This window comes from Stegostoma tigrinum, chromosome 47 (assembly GCF_030684315.1).
Source record: "Stegostoma tigrinum isolate sSteTig4 chromosome 47, sSteTig4.hap1, whole genome shotgun sequence".
NCBI classification, from domain to species: domain Eukaryota; kingdom Metazoa; phylum Chordata; class Chondrichthyes; order Orectolobiformes; family Stegostomatidae; genus Stegostoma; species Stegostoma tigrinum.
The window spans coordinates 7351518-7369377 of NC_081400.1; the positions used below are offsets into that span (position 1 = coordinate 7351518).

At 53.7% G+C, this 17860-nt stretch overlaps 1 protein-coding gene across 1 annotated transcript in view; it reads left to right on the forward strand.

Moving 5' to 3' along the window:
- The first annotated feature begins 917 nt into the window (after positions 1-917).
- Positions 918-17860, forward strand: part of lrrc71 (leucine rich repeat containing 71) — a 79291-nt gene continuing 62348 nt past the window's right edge. The window contains exons 1-6 of the mRNA XM_059643008.1: positions 918-972; positions 7307-7401; positions 9202-9321; positions 10226-10366; positions 15839-15914; positions 17007-17081. Of these exons, the coding sequence (XP_059498991.1) occupies positions 7326-7401; positions 9202-9321; positions 10226-10366; positions 15839-15914; positions 17007-17081 (488 nt within the window). The 5' untranslated portion in view covers positions 918-972; positions 7307-7325. The remainder of the gene's footprint in view (positions 973-7306; positions 7402-9201; positions 9322-10225; positions 10367-15838; positions 15915-17006; positions 17082-17860) is intronic.

Consider the following 17860-nt stretch of genomic DNA (forward strand, 5'->3'; position numbering starts at 1 on the left):
GTGTGACTGTCTCTCTCTCTCTCGTCCCGGTGTGACTGTCTCTCTCTCTCGTCCCGGTGTGACTGTCTCTCTCTCTTGTCCCGGTGTGACTGTCTCTCTCTCTCGTCCCGGTGTGACTGTCTCTCTCTCTCTCGTCCCGGTGTGACTGTCTCTCTCTCTCGACCCGGTGTGGCTGTCTCTCTCTGTCTCGTCCCGGTGTGACTGTCTCTCTCTCTTGTCCCGGTGTGACTGTCTCTCTCTCTCTCGTCCCGGTGTGACTGTCTCTCTCTGTCTCGTCCCAGTGTGACTGTCTCTCTCTCTCGACCCGGTGTGACTGTCTCTCTCTCTCTCGTCCCGGTGTGACTGTCTGTCTCTCTCGTCCCGGTGTGACTGTCTCTCTCAGTTCCATGAGTAATTTGCCCTCAAGAGGCTGTCCCTCTGTCTCTTTGTACCCAACATGGTGCCAGTATGTAAACCTTTCACCACACTCATGTGGATACGTGTGACAGTGAAGCTAACTCTAACCCTACCCTCAGCTCTGAGGAAGGGTCACTGCCCTCATTAACTCTGCTCTCTCTCCACTCATGCTGCTGAACTACTGAGTTTCTCCAGCAATTTGGGAATCTGCCTCCCTCACAGGCCCTGCCCTTCCCACACTAACCCCGCCCTGTCAGGCTCGAACCCCGCCCCATGCACTAACCACGCCCCCATCGTGAGGTTTACCCGCTGCCCCCCCGTCAGGGCGAACCAGCATTAACCCCGCCCCCAGCAATAACCACACCCCATTCCGGCTCTAATCCCGCCCCCAGCACTAACCACACCCCATTCCGGCTCTAATCCCGCCCCCCAGCGCTAACCACACCCCATTCCGGCTCTAATCCCGCCCCCCAGCACTAATCACACGCCGCACGGCTCTAACCCCGCCCACTCCAGCTGAAACCCCGCCCCCTCGAGCACAAGCGGAGCGACTCGTCTCCAAGGAAACGCCGAAAGGTAAAATGTCGGATAGAAAGAAATAGGGAAATAGGGAAGGATAGATGGAGGGAGAGGGGGAGAGAGAGATAGAAGGAGGGAGAGGGGGAGAGAGATAGAAGGAGGGAGAGGGGGAGAGAGAGATAGATGGAGGGAGAGGGGGAGAGAGAGATAGATGGAGGGAGAGGGGGAGAGAGAGATAGAAGGAGGGAGAGGGAGAGAGATAGAAGGAGGGAGAGGGGGAGAGAGAGATAGAAGGAGGGAGAGGGGGAGAGAGAGATAGAAGGAGGGAGAGGGGGCAGAGAGATAGATGGAGGGAGAGGGGGAGAGAGAGATAGATGGTGGGAGAGGGGGAGATAGATGGTGGGAGAGGGGGAGATAGATGGAGGGAGAGGGGGAGAGAGAGATAGATGGAGGGAGAGGGGGAGAGAGAGATAGATGGTGGGAGAGGGGGAGATAGATGGTGGGAGAGGGGGAGATAGATGGTGGGAGAGGGGGAGATAGATGGAGGGAGAGGGGGAGAGAGAGAAAGATGGTGGGAGAGGGGGAGATAGATGGAGGGAGAGGGGGAGAGAGAGATAGATGGAGGGAGAGGGGGAGAGAGAGATAGATGGAGGGAGAGGGGGAGAGAGAGATAGATGGAGGGAGAGGGGGAGATAGATGGAGGGAGAGGGGGAGAGAGAGATAGATGGAGGGAGAGGGGGAGATAGATGGAGGGAGAGGGGGAGAGAGAGATAGATGGAGGGAGAGGGGGAGATAGATGGAGGGAGAGGGGGAGAGAGAGATAGATGGAGGGAGAGGGGGAGATAGATGGAGGGAGAGGGGGAGAGAGAGATAGATGGAGGGAGAGGGGGAGATAGATGGAGGGAGAGGGGGAGAGAGAGATAGATGGAGGGAGAGGGGGAGAGAGAGATAGATGGAGGGAGAGGGGGAGAGAGATATAGATGGTGGGAGAGGGGGAGAGAGAGATAGATGGAGGGAGAGGGGGAGAGAGAGATAGATGGTGGGAGAGGGGGAGGGAGACATAGATGGTGGGAGAGGGGAGATAGATGGAGGCAGTGGGGGAGAGAGAGATAGATGGTGGGAGAGGGGGAGAGAGAGATAGATGGAGAGAGGGGGAGAGAGAGAAAGATGGAGGGAGAGGGGGAGATAGATGGAGGGAGAGGGGGAGAGAGAGATAGATGGTGGGAGAGGGGGAGATAGATGGAGGGAGAGGGGGAGAGAGAGATAGATGGAGGGAGAGGGGGAGAGAGAGATAGATGGTGGGAGAGGGGGAGAGAGAGAGATAGATGGAGGGAGAGGGGGAGAGAGAGATAGATGGTGGGAGAGGGGGAGAGAGAGATAGATGGAGGGAGAGGGGGAGAGAGAGATAGATGGAGGGAGAGGGGGAGAGAGAGATAGATGGTGGGAGAGGGGGAGAGAGAGATAGATGGTGGGAGAGGGGGATAGAGAGATAGATGGAGAGAGGGGGAGAGAGAGATAGATGGTGGGAGAGGGGGAGAGAGAGATAGATGGTGGGAGAGGGGGAGATAGATGGAGGGAGAGGGGGAGAGAGAGATAGATGGTGGGAGAGGGGGATAGAGAGATAGATGGAGAGAGGGGGAGAGAGAGATAGATGGTGGGAGAGGGGGAGAGAGAGATAGATGGAGGGAGAGGGGGAGAGAGAGATAGATGGTGGGAGAGGGGGAGAGAGAGATAGATGGAGGGAGAGGGCGAGAGAGAGATAGATGGAGGGAGAGGGGAGAGAGAGATAGATGGAGGGGGAGGGCGAGAGAGAGATAGATGGAGGGAGAGGGGGAGAGAGAGATAGATGGTGGGAGAGGGGGAGAGAGAGATAGAAGGAGGGAGAGGGGGAGATAGATGGAGGGAGAGGGGGAGAGAGAGATAGATGGTGGGAGAGGGGGAGAGAGAGATAGAAGGAGGGAGAGGGGGAGAGAGAGATAGATGGAGAGAGAGGGGGAGAGAGAGATAGAAGGAGGGAGAGGGGGAGAGAGAGATAGATGGTGGGAGAGGGGGAGAGAGAGATAGAAGGAGGGAGAGGGGGAGAGAGAGATAGATGGTGGGAGAGGGGGAGAGAGAGATAGATGGAGGGAGAGGGGGAGAGAGAGATAGATGGTGGGAGAGGGGGAGAGAGAGATAGATGGACGGAGAGCGGGAAAGAAAGATAGATGGTGGGAGAGGGGGAGAGAGAGATAGATGGAGGGAGAGGGGGAGAGAGAGATAGATGGAGGGGGAGGGGGAGAGAGAGATAGATGGTGGGAGAGGAGGAGAGAGAGATAGATGGAGGGAGAGGGGGAGAGAGAGATAGATGGAGGGAGAGGGGGAGAGAGAGATAGATGGTGGGAGAGGGGGAGAGAGAGATAGATGGACGGAGAGCGGGAAAGAAAGATAGATGGTGGGAGAGGGGGAGAGAGAGATAGATGGAGAGAGGGGGAGAGAGAGATAGATGGTGGGAGAGGGGGAGAGAGAGATAGATGGAGGGAGAGGGGGAGAGAGAGATAGATGGAGGAGAGGGGGAGAGAGAGATAGATGGAGGGGGAGGGGGAGAGAGAGATAGATGGAGGGAGAGGGGGAGAGACAGATAGATGGTGGGAGAGAGAGATAGAAGGAGGGAGAGGGGGAGATAGATGGAGGGAGAGGGGGTGAGAGAGATGGTGGGAGAGGGGGAGATAGATGGAGGGAGAGGGGGAGAGAGAGATAGATGGAGGGAGAGGGGGAGAGAGAGATAGATGGTGGGAGAGGGGGAGAGAGAGATAGAAGGAGGGAGAGGGGGAGAGAGAGATAGAGGGGGAGAGAGAGATAGAAGGAGGGAGAGGGGGAGAGAGAGATAGATGGTGGGAGAGGGGGAGAGAGAGATAGAAGGAGGGAGAGGGGGAGAGAGAGATAGATGGTGGGAGAGGGGGAGAGAGAGATAGATGGAGGGAGAGGGGGAGAGAGAGATAGATGGTGGGGAGGGGGAGAGAGAGATAGATGGACGGAGAGCGGGAAAGAAAGATAGATGGTGGGAGAGGGGGAGAGAGAGATAGATGGAGGGAGAGGGGAGAGAGAGATAGATGGAGGGGGAGGGGGAGAGAGAGATAGATGGTGGGAGAGGAGGAGAGAGAGATAGATGGAGGGAGAGGGGAGAGAGAGATAGATGGAGGGAGAGGGGGAGAGAGAGATAGATGGTGGGAGAGGGGGAGAGAGAGATAGATGGACGGAGAGCGGGAAAGAAAGATAGATGGTGGGAGAGGGGGAGAGAGAGATAGATGGAGAGAGGGGGAGAGAGAGATAGATGGTGGGAGAGGGGGAGAGAGAGATAGATGGAGGGAGAGGGGGAGAGAGAGATAGATGGAGGGAGAGGGGGAGAGAGAGATAGATGGAGGGGGAGGGGGAGAGAGAGATAGATGGAGGGAGAGGGGGAGAGACAGATAGATGGTGGGAGAGAGAGATAGAAGGAGGGAGAGGGGGAGATAGATGGAGGGAGAGGGGGTGAGAGAGATGGTGGGAGAGGGGGAGATAGATGGAGGGAGAGGGGGAGAGAGAGATAGATGGAGGGAGAGGGGGAGAGAGAGATAGATGGTGGGAGAGGGGGAGAGAGAGATAGAAGGAGGGAGAGGGGGAGAGAGAGATAGATGGAGAGAGAGGGGGAGAGAGAGATAGAAGGAGGGAGAGGGGAAGAGAGAGATAGAAGGAGGGAGAGGGGGAGAGAGAGATAGATGGAGAGAGAGGGGGAGAGAGAGATAGATGGAGAGAGAGGGGGAGAGAGGGATAGATGGTGGGAGAGGGGGAGAGAGAGATAGAAGGAGGGAGAGGGGGAGAGAGAGATAGATGGTGGGAGAGGGGGAGAGAGAGATAGAAGGAGGGAGAGGGGGAGAGAGAGATAGAAGGAGGGAGAGGAGGAGATAGAGATAGAAGGAGGGAGCGGGGGAGATAGATGAAGGGAGAGGCGGAGAGAGAGAGATAGATGGAGGGAGAGGGGGAGAGAGAGATAGAAGGAGGGAGAGGGGGAGATAGAGATAGATGGAGGGGGAAGGGGAGGTAGATGGAGGGAGAGGGGGAGGGGGAGGTAGATGGAGGGAGACGGGGAGAGAGAGATAGAAGGAGGGAGAGGGGGAGATAGAGATAGATGGAGGGAGAGCGGGAGAGAGAGATAGAAGGAGGGAGCGGGGGAGGTAGATGGAGGGAGAGGGGGAGAGAGAGATAGAAGGAGGGAGAGGGGGAGATAGAGATAGATGGAGGGAGAGGGGGAGGCGGAGGTAGATGGAGTGAGAGGGGGAGGGGGAGGTAGATGGAGGGAGAGGGGGAGAGAGAGATAGAAGGAGGGAGAGGGGGAGATAGAGATAGATGGAGGGAGAGGGGGAGATAGAGATAGATGGAGGGAAAGCGGGAGATAGATGGAGAGAGAGGGGGAGGTGGAGATAGATAGAGGGAGAGAGAGAGATAGATAGAGGGAGAGAGAGAGATAGATGGAGGGAGAGGGGGAGATAGATGGAGGGGGAGGGAGAGAGAGATTGAAGGAGGGAGAGGGGGAGATAGAGATAGATGGAGGGAGGGCGGGAGATAGATGGAGGGAGAGGGGGAGGGGGAGATAGATAGAGGGAGAGAGAGAGATAGATGGAGGGAGATGGGGAGATAGATGGAGGGAGATGGGGAGATAGATGGAGGGAGATGGGGAGATAGATGGAGGGAGAGGGGGAGATAGATGGAGGGGGAGGCAGAGAGATAGATGGAGGGAGAGGGGGAGATAGATGGAGGGAGACGGGTAGAGAGATATAGATGGAGGGAGAGAGAGATAGATGGAGGGAGAGGGAGAGAGAGAGATAGATGGAGGGAGATGGGGAGAGAGAGATAGATGGAGGGAGAGCGGGAGATAGAGGGGGAGAGAGAGATAGATGGAGGGAGAGGGGGAGATAGAGATAGATGGAGGGAGAGGGGGAGAGAGATAGATGGAGGGTGAGGGGGAGATAGATGGAGGGAGACGGGGAGAGAGATAGATGGAGGGAGAGGGGGAGAGAGATAGATGGAGGGAGAGGGCGAGATAGAGATAGATGGAGGGAGAGGGGGAGAGAGAGATAGATGGAGGGAGAGGGGGAGATAGAGATAGATGGTGGGAGGTGGGGAGGGAGAGATAGATGGTGGGAGGTGGGGAGAGAGAGATAGATGGAGGGAGAGTGGGAGATAGAGATAGATGGAGGGAGGGGGAGATCGATGGAGGGAGGGGGGAGATAGATGGAGGGAGAGGGGGAGGGGGAGATAGATGGAGGGAGGGGGGAGATAGATGGAGGGAGAGTGCGAGGGGGAGATAGATGGAGGGAGAGGGGGAGGGGAGGATAGATGGAGGGAGAGGGGGAGGGGAGGATAGATGGAGGGAGAGGGGGAGGGGAAGATGGAGGGAGAGGGGGAGGGGAGGATAGATGGAGGGATAGGGGGAGGGGAGGGTAGATGGAGGGAGAAGGGAGGGGAGGATCGATGGAGTGGAGGGGGGATAGATGGAGGGTGAGATAGATGGAGGGGGAGATAGATCGAGGGAGAGGGGGAGTGGGAGATAGATGGACGGGGAGGGGGAGATAGATGGAGGGGGAGGGGGAGGGGGAGATGGATGGATGGAGGGGGGAGGGGAGATAGATGGAGTGTGAGCAGAAGGGGGTGATAGATGGAGGGGGAGTGGGAGATAGATGGAGAGAGAGGGGGAGGGGAGGATAGATGGAGGGAGAAGGGGAGGGGAGGATAGATGGAGCGGGAGGGGGAGGGAGAGATAGATGGAGGGAGAGGGGGAGGGAAAGATAGATGGAGGGGGAGGGATCGAGAGAGAGAGAGAGAGACGGATGGATAGAGCAAGGTGGAAGGAGGGATAGAGAGAGGGAGGGAGGGATAGATGATGAGAGATGGAGTGAAGGACAGAGATCGAGACAGGGATAGAGAGAGAGAGACAGAGAGAGGAGAGAAGGGTGGGAAAGAGTGTGGGATAGAGTGGGAGAAGGAGAGAGTGAATGGGAGAGGGGGAGACAGGGAGGGGAGAAGGAGAGAGGAAGGTCTAGAGAGATAGCAAGGGAGAGAGGAAGGACTAGAGTGTGAGAGAGTGAGAAAGGGTAGAGAGTGGGGATAGAGATCGAGAGAGGGATGGGGGCGGTGAGAGTGTGCTTGATGGAGAGATAGTGCAGTGGGAATGGAGCGATTGATGGAGACATGGCCAGGGAGTCAGAGAGAATCATGGAGAGATAGTGGTGGCGGGCGGGAGGCAACGGAGATTGATAGAGATGGGGGTGGTGGATGGAGAGATTGAGAGAGTGATAGAAAAGGAGATGAAGAGGTTGATGGAGAGGTACTTCTGGTTGTCCTTGTGTCTGAGTGATCTTTCTGTCTATCTCCTCAGTGCGCTGACAAAAGTGACGATGGGGAAGAAAGTAGAGAAAGTGATAAAAGAGAAGCCAGTCACCCCGGTAGAGGAAGAGGGCCCAAAAACTGCTGGTAAATAAAGGTCATTGACCAAAACACAAACAATTCAGTTCCCCTGAGAGGCAGCGAGGGTGAAGGGGGCAGATTGTGAACTGAGCTGTTCCACATCACAAACGGACAGGTTTCAATACAGGTGAACGAGGGAGAAACCATTCCCCACTGGGAGGAGAGTTGGTTACCAGGGGGAGGAGGGGAACATGGATTCAGGAGGGTTGGTTACCAGAGGGCAGGGGAGGGGAGGGGAATGGATTTGTTGAGCAATATGTGGTTGGGTTCCTAACAGTGGGTGGGATGAGGGAAATGGAGGCACCAGGTCAGGGCTCAGGGCTGTCAATATTGACCGCAGTGCCTCTGAGCCAGTGAGTAGGCATATTTACCAATGTTACAGCTGCGCAACACTCTCACTGTAACACACCGATACACCCAACACCCCTGACTGTAACACACTGGTACACCCCACACCCCTCACTGTAACACACCGATATACCCAACACCCCTCACTGTAACACACCGATACACCCCACACCCCTCACTGTAACACACCGATATACCCCGCACCCCTCACTGTAACACACCGATATACCCCACACCCCTCACTGTAACACACCGATATCCCCCACACCCCTCACTGTAATACACCGATACACCCCACACCCCTCACTGTAACACACCGATACACCCCACACCCCTCACTGTAACACACCGATATACCCAACACCCCTCACTGTAACACACCGATACACCCCACACCCCTCACTGTAACACACCGATACACCCCACACCCCTCACTGTAACACACCGATACACCCCACATCCCTCACTGTAACACACCGATACACCCCACAGCCCTCACTGTAACACACCGATACACCCCACACCCCTCACTGGAACACACTGATATACCCCACACCCCTCACTGTTACACACCGATATACCCTGCACCCCTCACTGTAACACACCGATATACCCCACACCCCTCACTGTAACACACCGATACACCCCATACCCCTCACTGTAACACACCGATATACCCCACACCCCTCACTGTAACACACCGATATACCCCGCACCCCTCACTGTAACACACCGATATACCCCACACCCCTCACTGTAACACACCGATATACCCCACACCCCTCACTGTAACACACCGATATACCCCATACCCCTCACTGTAACACACCGATATACCCCACACCCCTCACTGTAACACACCGATATACCCCGCACCCCTCACTGTAACACACCGATATACCCCACACCCCTCACTGTAACACACCGATATACCCCACACCCCTCACTGTAACACACCGATACACCCCACACCCCTCACTGTAACACACCGATATACCCCACACCCCTCACTGTAACACACCGATATACCCCACACCCCTCACTGTAACACACCGATATACCCCACATTTTCCTAGCTGCTAATGCTCTCCTTATAACTGGGGTGGCACGGTGGCTCAGTGGTTAGCAGTGCAGCCTCACAGCACCAGGGACCCGGGTTCGATTCCAGCCTCAGGCGACTGTCTGTGTGGAGTTTGCACATTCTCCCCGTGTCTGCGTGAGTTTCCTCCGGGTGCTCCGGTTTCTTCCCACTGTCCAAAGATATGCAGACTAGGTGGATCGGCCATGCTAAATTGCCCGTAGTGTTCAGGAGTGTGAGGGTTATCGGGGGATGGGTCTGGGTGGGATGCTCCAAGGGGCAGTGTGGGCTTGTTGGGCTGAAGGGCCTGTTTCCACACTGTAGGGAATCTAATCTAATCTAAACAGTTCGGAATGGTGTTTTCTTCTGTATTTTTGTAGAGGACTACGTGTGCACTGGGCACCTGGAGCATGACTTCATTGAAATTTGTAACCGACTGGAGATCCTGGAGATGCCAATTGTGACTCTGCGACATCCAGGAATCGCAGTCAGCGGACTGTGTAAGTGATTGTTTACCATCTGGCGTGTGTGTGTGTGCGTGTGTGTGCGCGTGTGTGTGCGTGTGTGTGCGTGTGTGTGCGTGTGTGTGCGTGTGTGTGCGTGCGTGTGCGTGCGTGTGTGTGCGTGCGTGTGTGTGCGTGTGTGTGTGCGTGTGTGTGCGCGTGTGTGTGCGCGTGTGCGTGCGTGTGTGCGTGCGTGTGTGTGTGCGCGTGTGTGCGCGTGTGTGCGCGCGTGTGTGCGCGCGTGTGTGCGCGTGTGTGTGCGTGTGTGTGTGTGCGTGTGTGTGCGTGTGTGTGCGTGCGCGTGTGTGTGTGCGTGTGTGTGCGCGTGTGTGCGCACGCGTGTGTGCGCGTGTGTGCGTGCGTGTGCGCGTGTGTGCGTGTGTGTGCGTGGGTGTGTGCGCGTGTGTGTGCGCGTGTGTGTGCGCGTGTGCGCGCGCGTGGTGCGCGCGCGTGTGCGCGCGCGTGTGCGCGCGCGTGTGCGCGCGCGTGTGTGCGCGTGTGTGCGTGCGTGCGCGCGTGTGTGCGTGCGTGTGCGCGTGTGTGCGCGTGTGTGCGCGTGTGTGCGCGTGTGTAGAGGTACATGTGGGCAGGGTGCGGGGCACGGGCTTACTAGAGTAAGGGTGTGTACAGGATCGGGGCGGGATGCGTGTGTACTAAAGCAGGGTGGGGCAGGGATACATGTGTACTGGAGAGCAGGACCAGAGACATGCACTTGGGCACTGGATGTGTATATATGTGTGGGGCAGGGTGTGTCCATGTGTACAACAGAGGGGTTGTGTGTGGGAACAGGATGTGTGCAGGAGCAGGGTTCTGTACATGCGTACGGGAGTGATATATGTTTGTGTAGAATTCTGCTTATTTATTGTTGCATGTCACACTTTGTATTGTGCTTGCCTCCCAGTTGACGAGATGGAATCTTTGACTCCCTCGGACGTCTCCTCTGCTCCCCCTCTGAAAGATCAGATCTCCTTCTTCAGACCCAGTGTACAAGTTGAGCTGGAGAACGATGACCCGAAGCAGGTGAAGGCCATTTATATCCGAGGTAGGTTTCGGACAGAGACAGCAGTGGGCCTGAGACTATGTAGCTCCTTGGCGTATGGTCCAACAGTATGAGCTTTGGTCAGGAATTATAGCAGTTAGGGCCAGTGGAATGTGAACATTTAAAATTGGTGGACAGGATGGGCATTCTGAGGGGTTCTAATAGAGGGGCACAGTGGAGCAAGGGATCTCCACAGATGAGGGAGCCTATGCCCTACCAACCCCACCAATGACAACACACGAGTCATGAGTCAGATGGAATGTTCCTCACTTGCTTGGATAGGGTGCATCTCCAAAAACCTTCAAGAAGCTTGACACCATCCAGGACAAAACAACCCAATTGATTGGCACCACAAACCTCCACTACTGACGCTCCGTCACAGCAGTGTGTACCACCCACAAGATACAGCGCAGCGACTCCCCAAGGGTCCTTAGACAGCACCTTTCGGATTACTTCATTGACACATTTACAGTCTAGAAAGGGGCAATTCACCCCATTATTTGAGCACTAGCTGCCAGATATTCACTCTGTTTTCCAACTCCTGACCCATCCTGCTCCAATCTTACTAGAGTTCCTGACACAACCACCAGGCAGTGAATTCCAGACACGCATCTCCAGCTGGGTGGAAAAATAAAACTTCTCTTCAACTTTCTTCTCAACCAAATCTGTTTTTGCACTTATTTATTTACTCATGGGATGTGGGCATCGCCAGCTAGCCAGCATTTATTTCCAGTCCCTACGTGGCCCTCGAGGAGGTGGTGGTGAGCTGCCCTTGTGGACCACGGTGAATTCCAGCATTTTGACCCAACGACATTAAAGGGACAGCGAGATATTTCCAGTGAGTGGCTTGGAGGGGAACTTACACGGGGGTGGTGCTCCCATTGTACCTGCCGCCCTTGTCCTTCTAGATGGAAGGGGTCGTCGGTAAATTTCTGCAGTGCACGCTGCAGACTCCAGTAATGGAAGACGTATCTTCCTGCCCGTGCCCCTCCTAATCATATACATCTCTAACAGGTCCCCTCTCAACTCTCACTGCTGGAAAACAGCCCGAGTCTATCCAGTCTGTACACATTAAACCAAACCTTTCCGCATTCTGACAAATGTCCTCAGCACTCTCCCCAGTGCTATCATGTCCTACCTTTGCTGCTTGCTGCTCTAACACTGGGGAGACAAAAGGGCCGACGAGATGACTGCTTTGTGAAACACCTGCATTTGGATTGAAAAAATGACCCCAAGCTTCTTCTGGTTACAGCCACGTCCGTGTTGGAGACAGCAAGAACTGCAGTTGCTGGAGTCAGTGCCAATACAGTGTGGAGCTGGAGGAACACAGCAGGTCAGGCAGCACCAGAGGAGCAGGACAGTCAACGTTCCGGGCCTAGACCCTCCATTAAGACTCCTGATGAAGGGTCTAGGCCCGGAACGTTGACTGTCCTGCCCCTCTGGTGCTGCCTGGCCTGCTGTGTTCCTCCAGCTCCACACTGTATTGGCACTACCACTTCCGTGTTGAGAGGCCAACATCCTTGTCTCAGGCTTGCTTCAGTGCTCCAGTGATGCTCAGCGCAAGCTGGAAGAACAGCACCTCATATTTCGCTTTGAGACCCTACAGCCTCAGGACTCCATATCAAGTTCTTTCATTTTAGGGCCCGGATACCTCCTTCCATGTCCTTTATCCACTCCCACACACCAGATCCTGTCATGACATGGGCTGATTTCAGCTCAGCACAGCCAACTCCGTTCCACCCGCCTGTGCTTCCCCAGCGTCAGCTTCTCTTTTTCCCTGGCACGCTATCATCTATCTCTGTCTGCTGAAATGTCGTAACGTGGAGGTGCCGCTGTTGCACAGGGTTGGACAAAGTCAGAAATCACACGACACCAGGTTATAGTCCAACAGGCTTACTTGAGAAGTGGGGGAGTAGGGAAGGTCTTGGCGAGGTGCTCATCGTCATTGATAATGTGTTGAAGGCTGCAAAGAACTTAGCATAGGTTTCCTGCTCTTGGGAAGTAATGAATGGTGAAGGGCACCCTACCAGGTATATCCTGTGTCTGTCTTCTGAGGAGGTCATTCAGGTTTCTCACTGTGGCGCATTGGAACTGGCGATCGATGAGTTGAGCACCATACCCGTTTTTATGAGGGCATCATCAAAATCTTTAGGTGTCTGACACATTCCTCCTCATCTGAACAGATCCTGGGTATGCTTAGGGCTTGTCTGTAGGGGATAGCTGTTTTAATGTGTTTAGGGTGGAAGCTGGAGAAGTGCAGCTTTGTGAGGTTACCCATAGGCTTGTGGTAGAGTGATGTATTGGGCCGTCTGTCCCTGATGGAGATGCATGTGTCCAACTATGAGAGTGATTCTCAAGAGTAGTCTGTGTTACTCTATGTTCGGATGAAACTTGTCGATATTGCAATGTGTTCATCCAGCTTCAGACTTTGTAATCTCTGACATTGCGATGTAGTTGCTTCAGTGATTCTTCACCATGAGTCCATGTTGCCAATGTACCTGGTGTATAATGTTGGTCAGAGGTTCTGTGCAGCAAAGAAGTCTTGTTTGAACCTGTGCATGAAAATGTTGGTGTATTGGGGAGCAAATCTGGCCCCCTGTGTGTTTGGATGATGAACTGGTTGTCTAAGGTGAGGGTGCTGCAGTTAAGGATGAAGTGGATGAGTTATAGGATGGCATCTGGAAATTGGCCTTTGGTGGTGAGTACGGTGTCTGTTGCAGCGATGCTGTCATTGTGAGGGATGCTGGTGTAGAGTGCTTAAATGCCTGTTGTGATGAGAAATGTTCCTTGTTTGACTGACCTGTGGGTGCTGAGTTTCTGTAAGAAGTCTGTAATGTTGCGACAGTAGCTGGGGTTCTCCTTGTATAATGAGTTTTAAGATGCCCTGGACATAACCAGAGAGGTTCTCATACAGGGTCCCATTGCCTGATACGATGGGACATCCAGGTGTATTGGCTTAGTGTATCTTCGGAAGGTAGTAGAAATCCCCTGCTCGGGAAATACACGCGCTGAGAGTGTGTAGGGTACTCTGCAGGACCGGATCAAAAGTGGTGACCAGTCTATTGAGTTCACAGGTGCGTTCCCTGGTTGGAGCGGTAGGTACTTGACTGTGGTATTCCTGGTTGTCCAGCTGTCAATACACTTCCTTGCAGTAGTGCATTCCATTCTGTATGACAATGGCTCCTCCTTTGTCTTCTGGTTTGATGACAATGTTGAGATTGATCTTGAGAAAATGGGTGGCGTTGCGTCGTGCCTGGGTGATGTTTTACACTGCCTTGTGAGTGTGGCTGATGAACCTGGCGTTAGCGCATCTCCTGGCAGCTTGAACATACCTGTTGACCCTCAGGCAGCGGCCTTCCGGAGGGGCCCAATCCAACTCCTTCTTTGGTCACTCCATGATCGATCTCTCTGTCAACTGATCCGGTTTGTTGGTTGTCTCGTGGGGGCTCCCTGCTGACATCTTGGAAGAATTCCCAGAGCCTCATTCACCAGATGAATTCCTCTGTGTCTGCTGCAAGACCATTGCGGTCCATTTTGGTTGTGGAGCAGAAACTGAGCCCTCGGCTGAGAACTTTGATTTCATTTGGTTGAAGGGTGCGATCAGATGAGTTGACAATGGATCTTCCCTGTCGTGGTACTGTGGTACCAGGGGAGGCTTGGTTACTGCTGTTGGTGATCCCAGCTTTCTCCAGTTTCTTGTTCTTGGTGTGCATGTAGTGGTGTAGTCCTGTTGCCTCGTCTATTTGGCGGTTTCTGGGAGATGCGTTGTCGTATCTTGAGCACAAGCTGAGAAAATGGACTCCACCTCGATTTCAAGGTTGTGGTGCCTGCTGTAGAGTTGGCGTACGAGCTGATTGGGGACCGTGCGAGAGGTCTGATGGCAAAAAGCTTCAAAATCTCCCCCTCCGCCACTGCATCCCAAAACCAGCCCAGCTCGTCCCCTCCCCCCACTGCATCCCTAAACCAGCCCAGCTCGTCCCCGCCTCCCTAACCTGTTCTTCCTCTTCCCTATCCCCTCCTCCCACCTCAAGCCACACCTCCATTTCCCACTTACTAACCTCATCCCACTCCCTTGACCTGTCCGTCCTCCCCGGACTGACCTATCCCCTCCCTACCTCCCCACCTATACTCTCCTCTCCACCTATCTTCTCCTCTATCCATCTTCGCTCCGCCTCCCCCTCTTTCCCTATTTATTCCAGTTCCCTCTCCCCATCCCCCTCTCTGATGAAGGGTCTAGGCCCAAAACGTCAGCTTTTGTGCTCCTGAGATGCTGCTGGGCCTGCTGTGTTCATCCAGCTTCACACCTTGTAATCTCGGACTCTCCAGCATCTGCAGTTCCCATTATCTCTCCGTGTAATCTGTGTTGTAGGTTCACACGCACACTCACACTTTCTCTCTCTCTCTCTCTCACACACACACACACACACACACACACACACACACACACACACACACACACACACACACACACACACAGATACATATGTTCTCTCCCTCACTCGCTCACACACTCACTCACACTCACACACATAGACACTCTCACAGACCCTCTCTCTCACACACATATACTCCTTTATTCTCAGATACACTCTCTCAAAGGCACGCACACACACTCATACACACACACACACACACACACACACACACACACACCCTCTCTCTCACACACATATACTCCTTTATACTCAGATACACTCTCTCAAAGGCACACACACACACACACACACACACACACACACACCCTCTCTCTCACACACATATACTCCTTTATACTCAGATACACTCTCTCAAAGGCACACACACACACACACACACACACACACACACACACACACACACACACACACACACACACACACACACACACACACACACATATATCTATGGGATGCAGTTGTATTTGCAGATACATTCTATTTAGGTCAAAAAGCACACAATTTGTTGACACAGTCAGTCAGTGGGACATTTTGTAAATTCCTGCTTCGGAAATAAAATCAGACTGACTCCAGGTTAAAACGCAGACAGATTCTAAACAAGGCCTCACACTTAAAATGCATTGTCTGAGTTGAGATGTCACATCCAGTATACACTGATAAAACCTTTAGTTATCTTGGGGCAGTCACTTGAAGGAAATTCTGGGATTTGCATTTTAATCATTCGAAACCAGCATCTCCTTTCTAACTGATTAAAGATTTAACAGGAGGGGGTCAGCCAGTCATTTTAGGTTCATTCAGCACTTTTGGGATATGGGCCAAATGCTGGCAAAGAGGACTAGATTAATTAAGACTATCTGACTGGCATGGAGGGGTTGGACCAAAGAGTCTGTTTCTATACTGTTCGACTCTGTGACTCGAAACCTGATGAAGGAGCAATGTTCCAAAACCTAGTGTTTTCAAATAAACCTGTTGGACTATAATCTGGTGTCATGTGATGTGAGTCTGGGTTGGAATAACACTTCTGTTCCCTCTCTTCCAGGTTGGATGATTGATCAGAGATACATCTTCATCTTCCAGAAGTGCCTGCCTGCACTCAGCAACCTGCACACTGTCAAGTAGGTGGACTCTAATGCGGAATGTGAGCATAGTGCCTAGGCTGATTTCATCCCACTCTCAGTGGTATTGAGGGGAGCTGTTGTATAAACAGGAGGGAACTCTTCTTGCTGCCTGCAGAATCCAGCACGACAGCCTTAGTCTTAAAAATTGAACCCCATCTTTTACATTTGGGAAATGCTTGCGGTACGCACTGCTCTGCCATTGGCTGTTTCGGAAGCTCCACCAGAAAGACACATTTCGTGTCTGATGCGATTATTCTTTAGAACTGAAAGGGGATTGGAAAATGATGGGATTTCTGCCATTGACAGAGCTGGGGGAGGAGCAGGCGGTGAGGGTGCCCGGGCGAAAAAACAGAGGGAGTACCGATGGTGCTAAAGGAGCGATTGAGATGTGAAATGGGTGTTAAGAGCAGAAAATAGGTCAGATTTGCTGTGAGGGAACCAAATGTAGACATGATGCTGGAGGAGAGTGGGAGGTGGGAAAAGAGTTATAATCAAAATAGAGGGCACTGTCCATTCTCTGATGTCGTTGAATTCAACTTTGAGTGCTAAAGTGCCTAACTGGAAAATGAGGTGTTGTTCCTTGAACCTATGACATGTTTCATTGGAACACTGCAGCATGAGAGTAAGATGGTTTATTGAAAGAGCAAGTGACAGGGAGCTCAGGGTCATTTCTATGGACAGAGTGGAGGTGTTCTGCAAAGTGGTTACCTAGCCGGAGCTCGGTCTCCCCAGATGTTAAAGGAGACTGTGCTGGGAGCACAAAATCAAGTAGATGAGATTGGGAAAAAGAGGTCTAAGTGAAACGCTGCTTCAGCTGGAAGGTGTGTAAGGGCACTGAGGAGGGAGGAGGCGAAAGGGCAAGTGTTAAACTGCCTGTGATTACATGGGAAGGTGACTGAAAGGTACAACAAAGGAACAGGTCCTTCAGCCCACCATAGCTGTGCTGTCCATGTTGCCATTCCAAATGAATCCCCTCTGCCTGCATGTGGTTAGGGTGCTGGGGGAACTGAATCCTTGGCCAAGGAGCAGGAGGATGTCCTTAGCTCTGACGGTGTTCTCTCTCTCACTCTCTCCCTCTCTCTCTTGCAGCCTGTGGAACGTGGGTCTGACAGAAACCACCTTTGCAGCATTCCTCGTTATCCTGCGACAGTGCTTCTCCCTCAAGTAAGTGGCAGGTCACTGCATGGTGGACTGGGGGGTTACATAGAATCCCTATGGTGTGGAAACAGGCCATTCGGCCCAACAAATCCACATGGGCCTTCCGAGGAGCATCCCACCCAGACCCGTCTCCCTACTCTACATTTCCGTTGACTAACACACCTAACCTACACGTCCCTGGGCGCTACCAGGCACCTAACCTGCACATCTTCGGACTGTGGGAGGAAATTGGAGCACGCAGAGGAAACCCACGTGGACACGGGCAGAACGTGGAAACTCCACACAGGCAGTCACCCGAAGGTGGGATTGAACCCATGCCCCTGGCACCATGAGGCAGCAGTGCTAACCACTGAGCCCACCGTGCTGCTGGAGGTGATGAAAATGTTGAAGCAATCCAAACTCACAATGACCCCCAGCTTCAAACATCACAGGCTTCAGCTTTACTCCATGACCAACACTAAGTGGACAGGGGTCACACTGGGGCGAGGGGTCACACAGGGCCAGGGGGTCACACTGGGGCAAAGGGTCACATGGAGCAGGGGGTCACACTGGGCCAGGGCTTGCACTGGGGCAGGTCACTCTGGGCAGTCGTCACAATGGGGGAGGGGCCAAACAGAGAGGGGTACCACTAAGACAGGGTTCACTCCAGGGTAGTGCTCCCACTTGTTCAGGTCTCACACTGGGCCAGGAGATCAAATTCAAACAGTGTGTCACAGAGGGATAGGTGGTCCCACTGTGGCAAGGGGTAGTCTCTCTGAGGTTACACCAGGGCTGGGGGGGGTGGG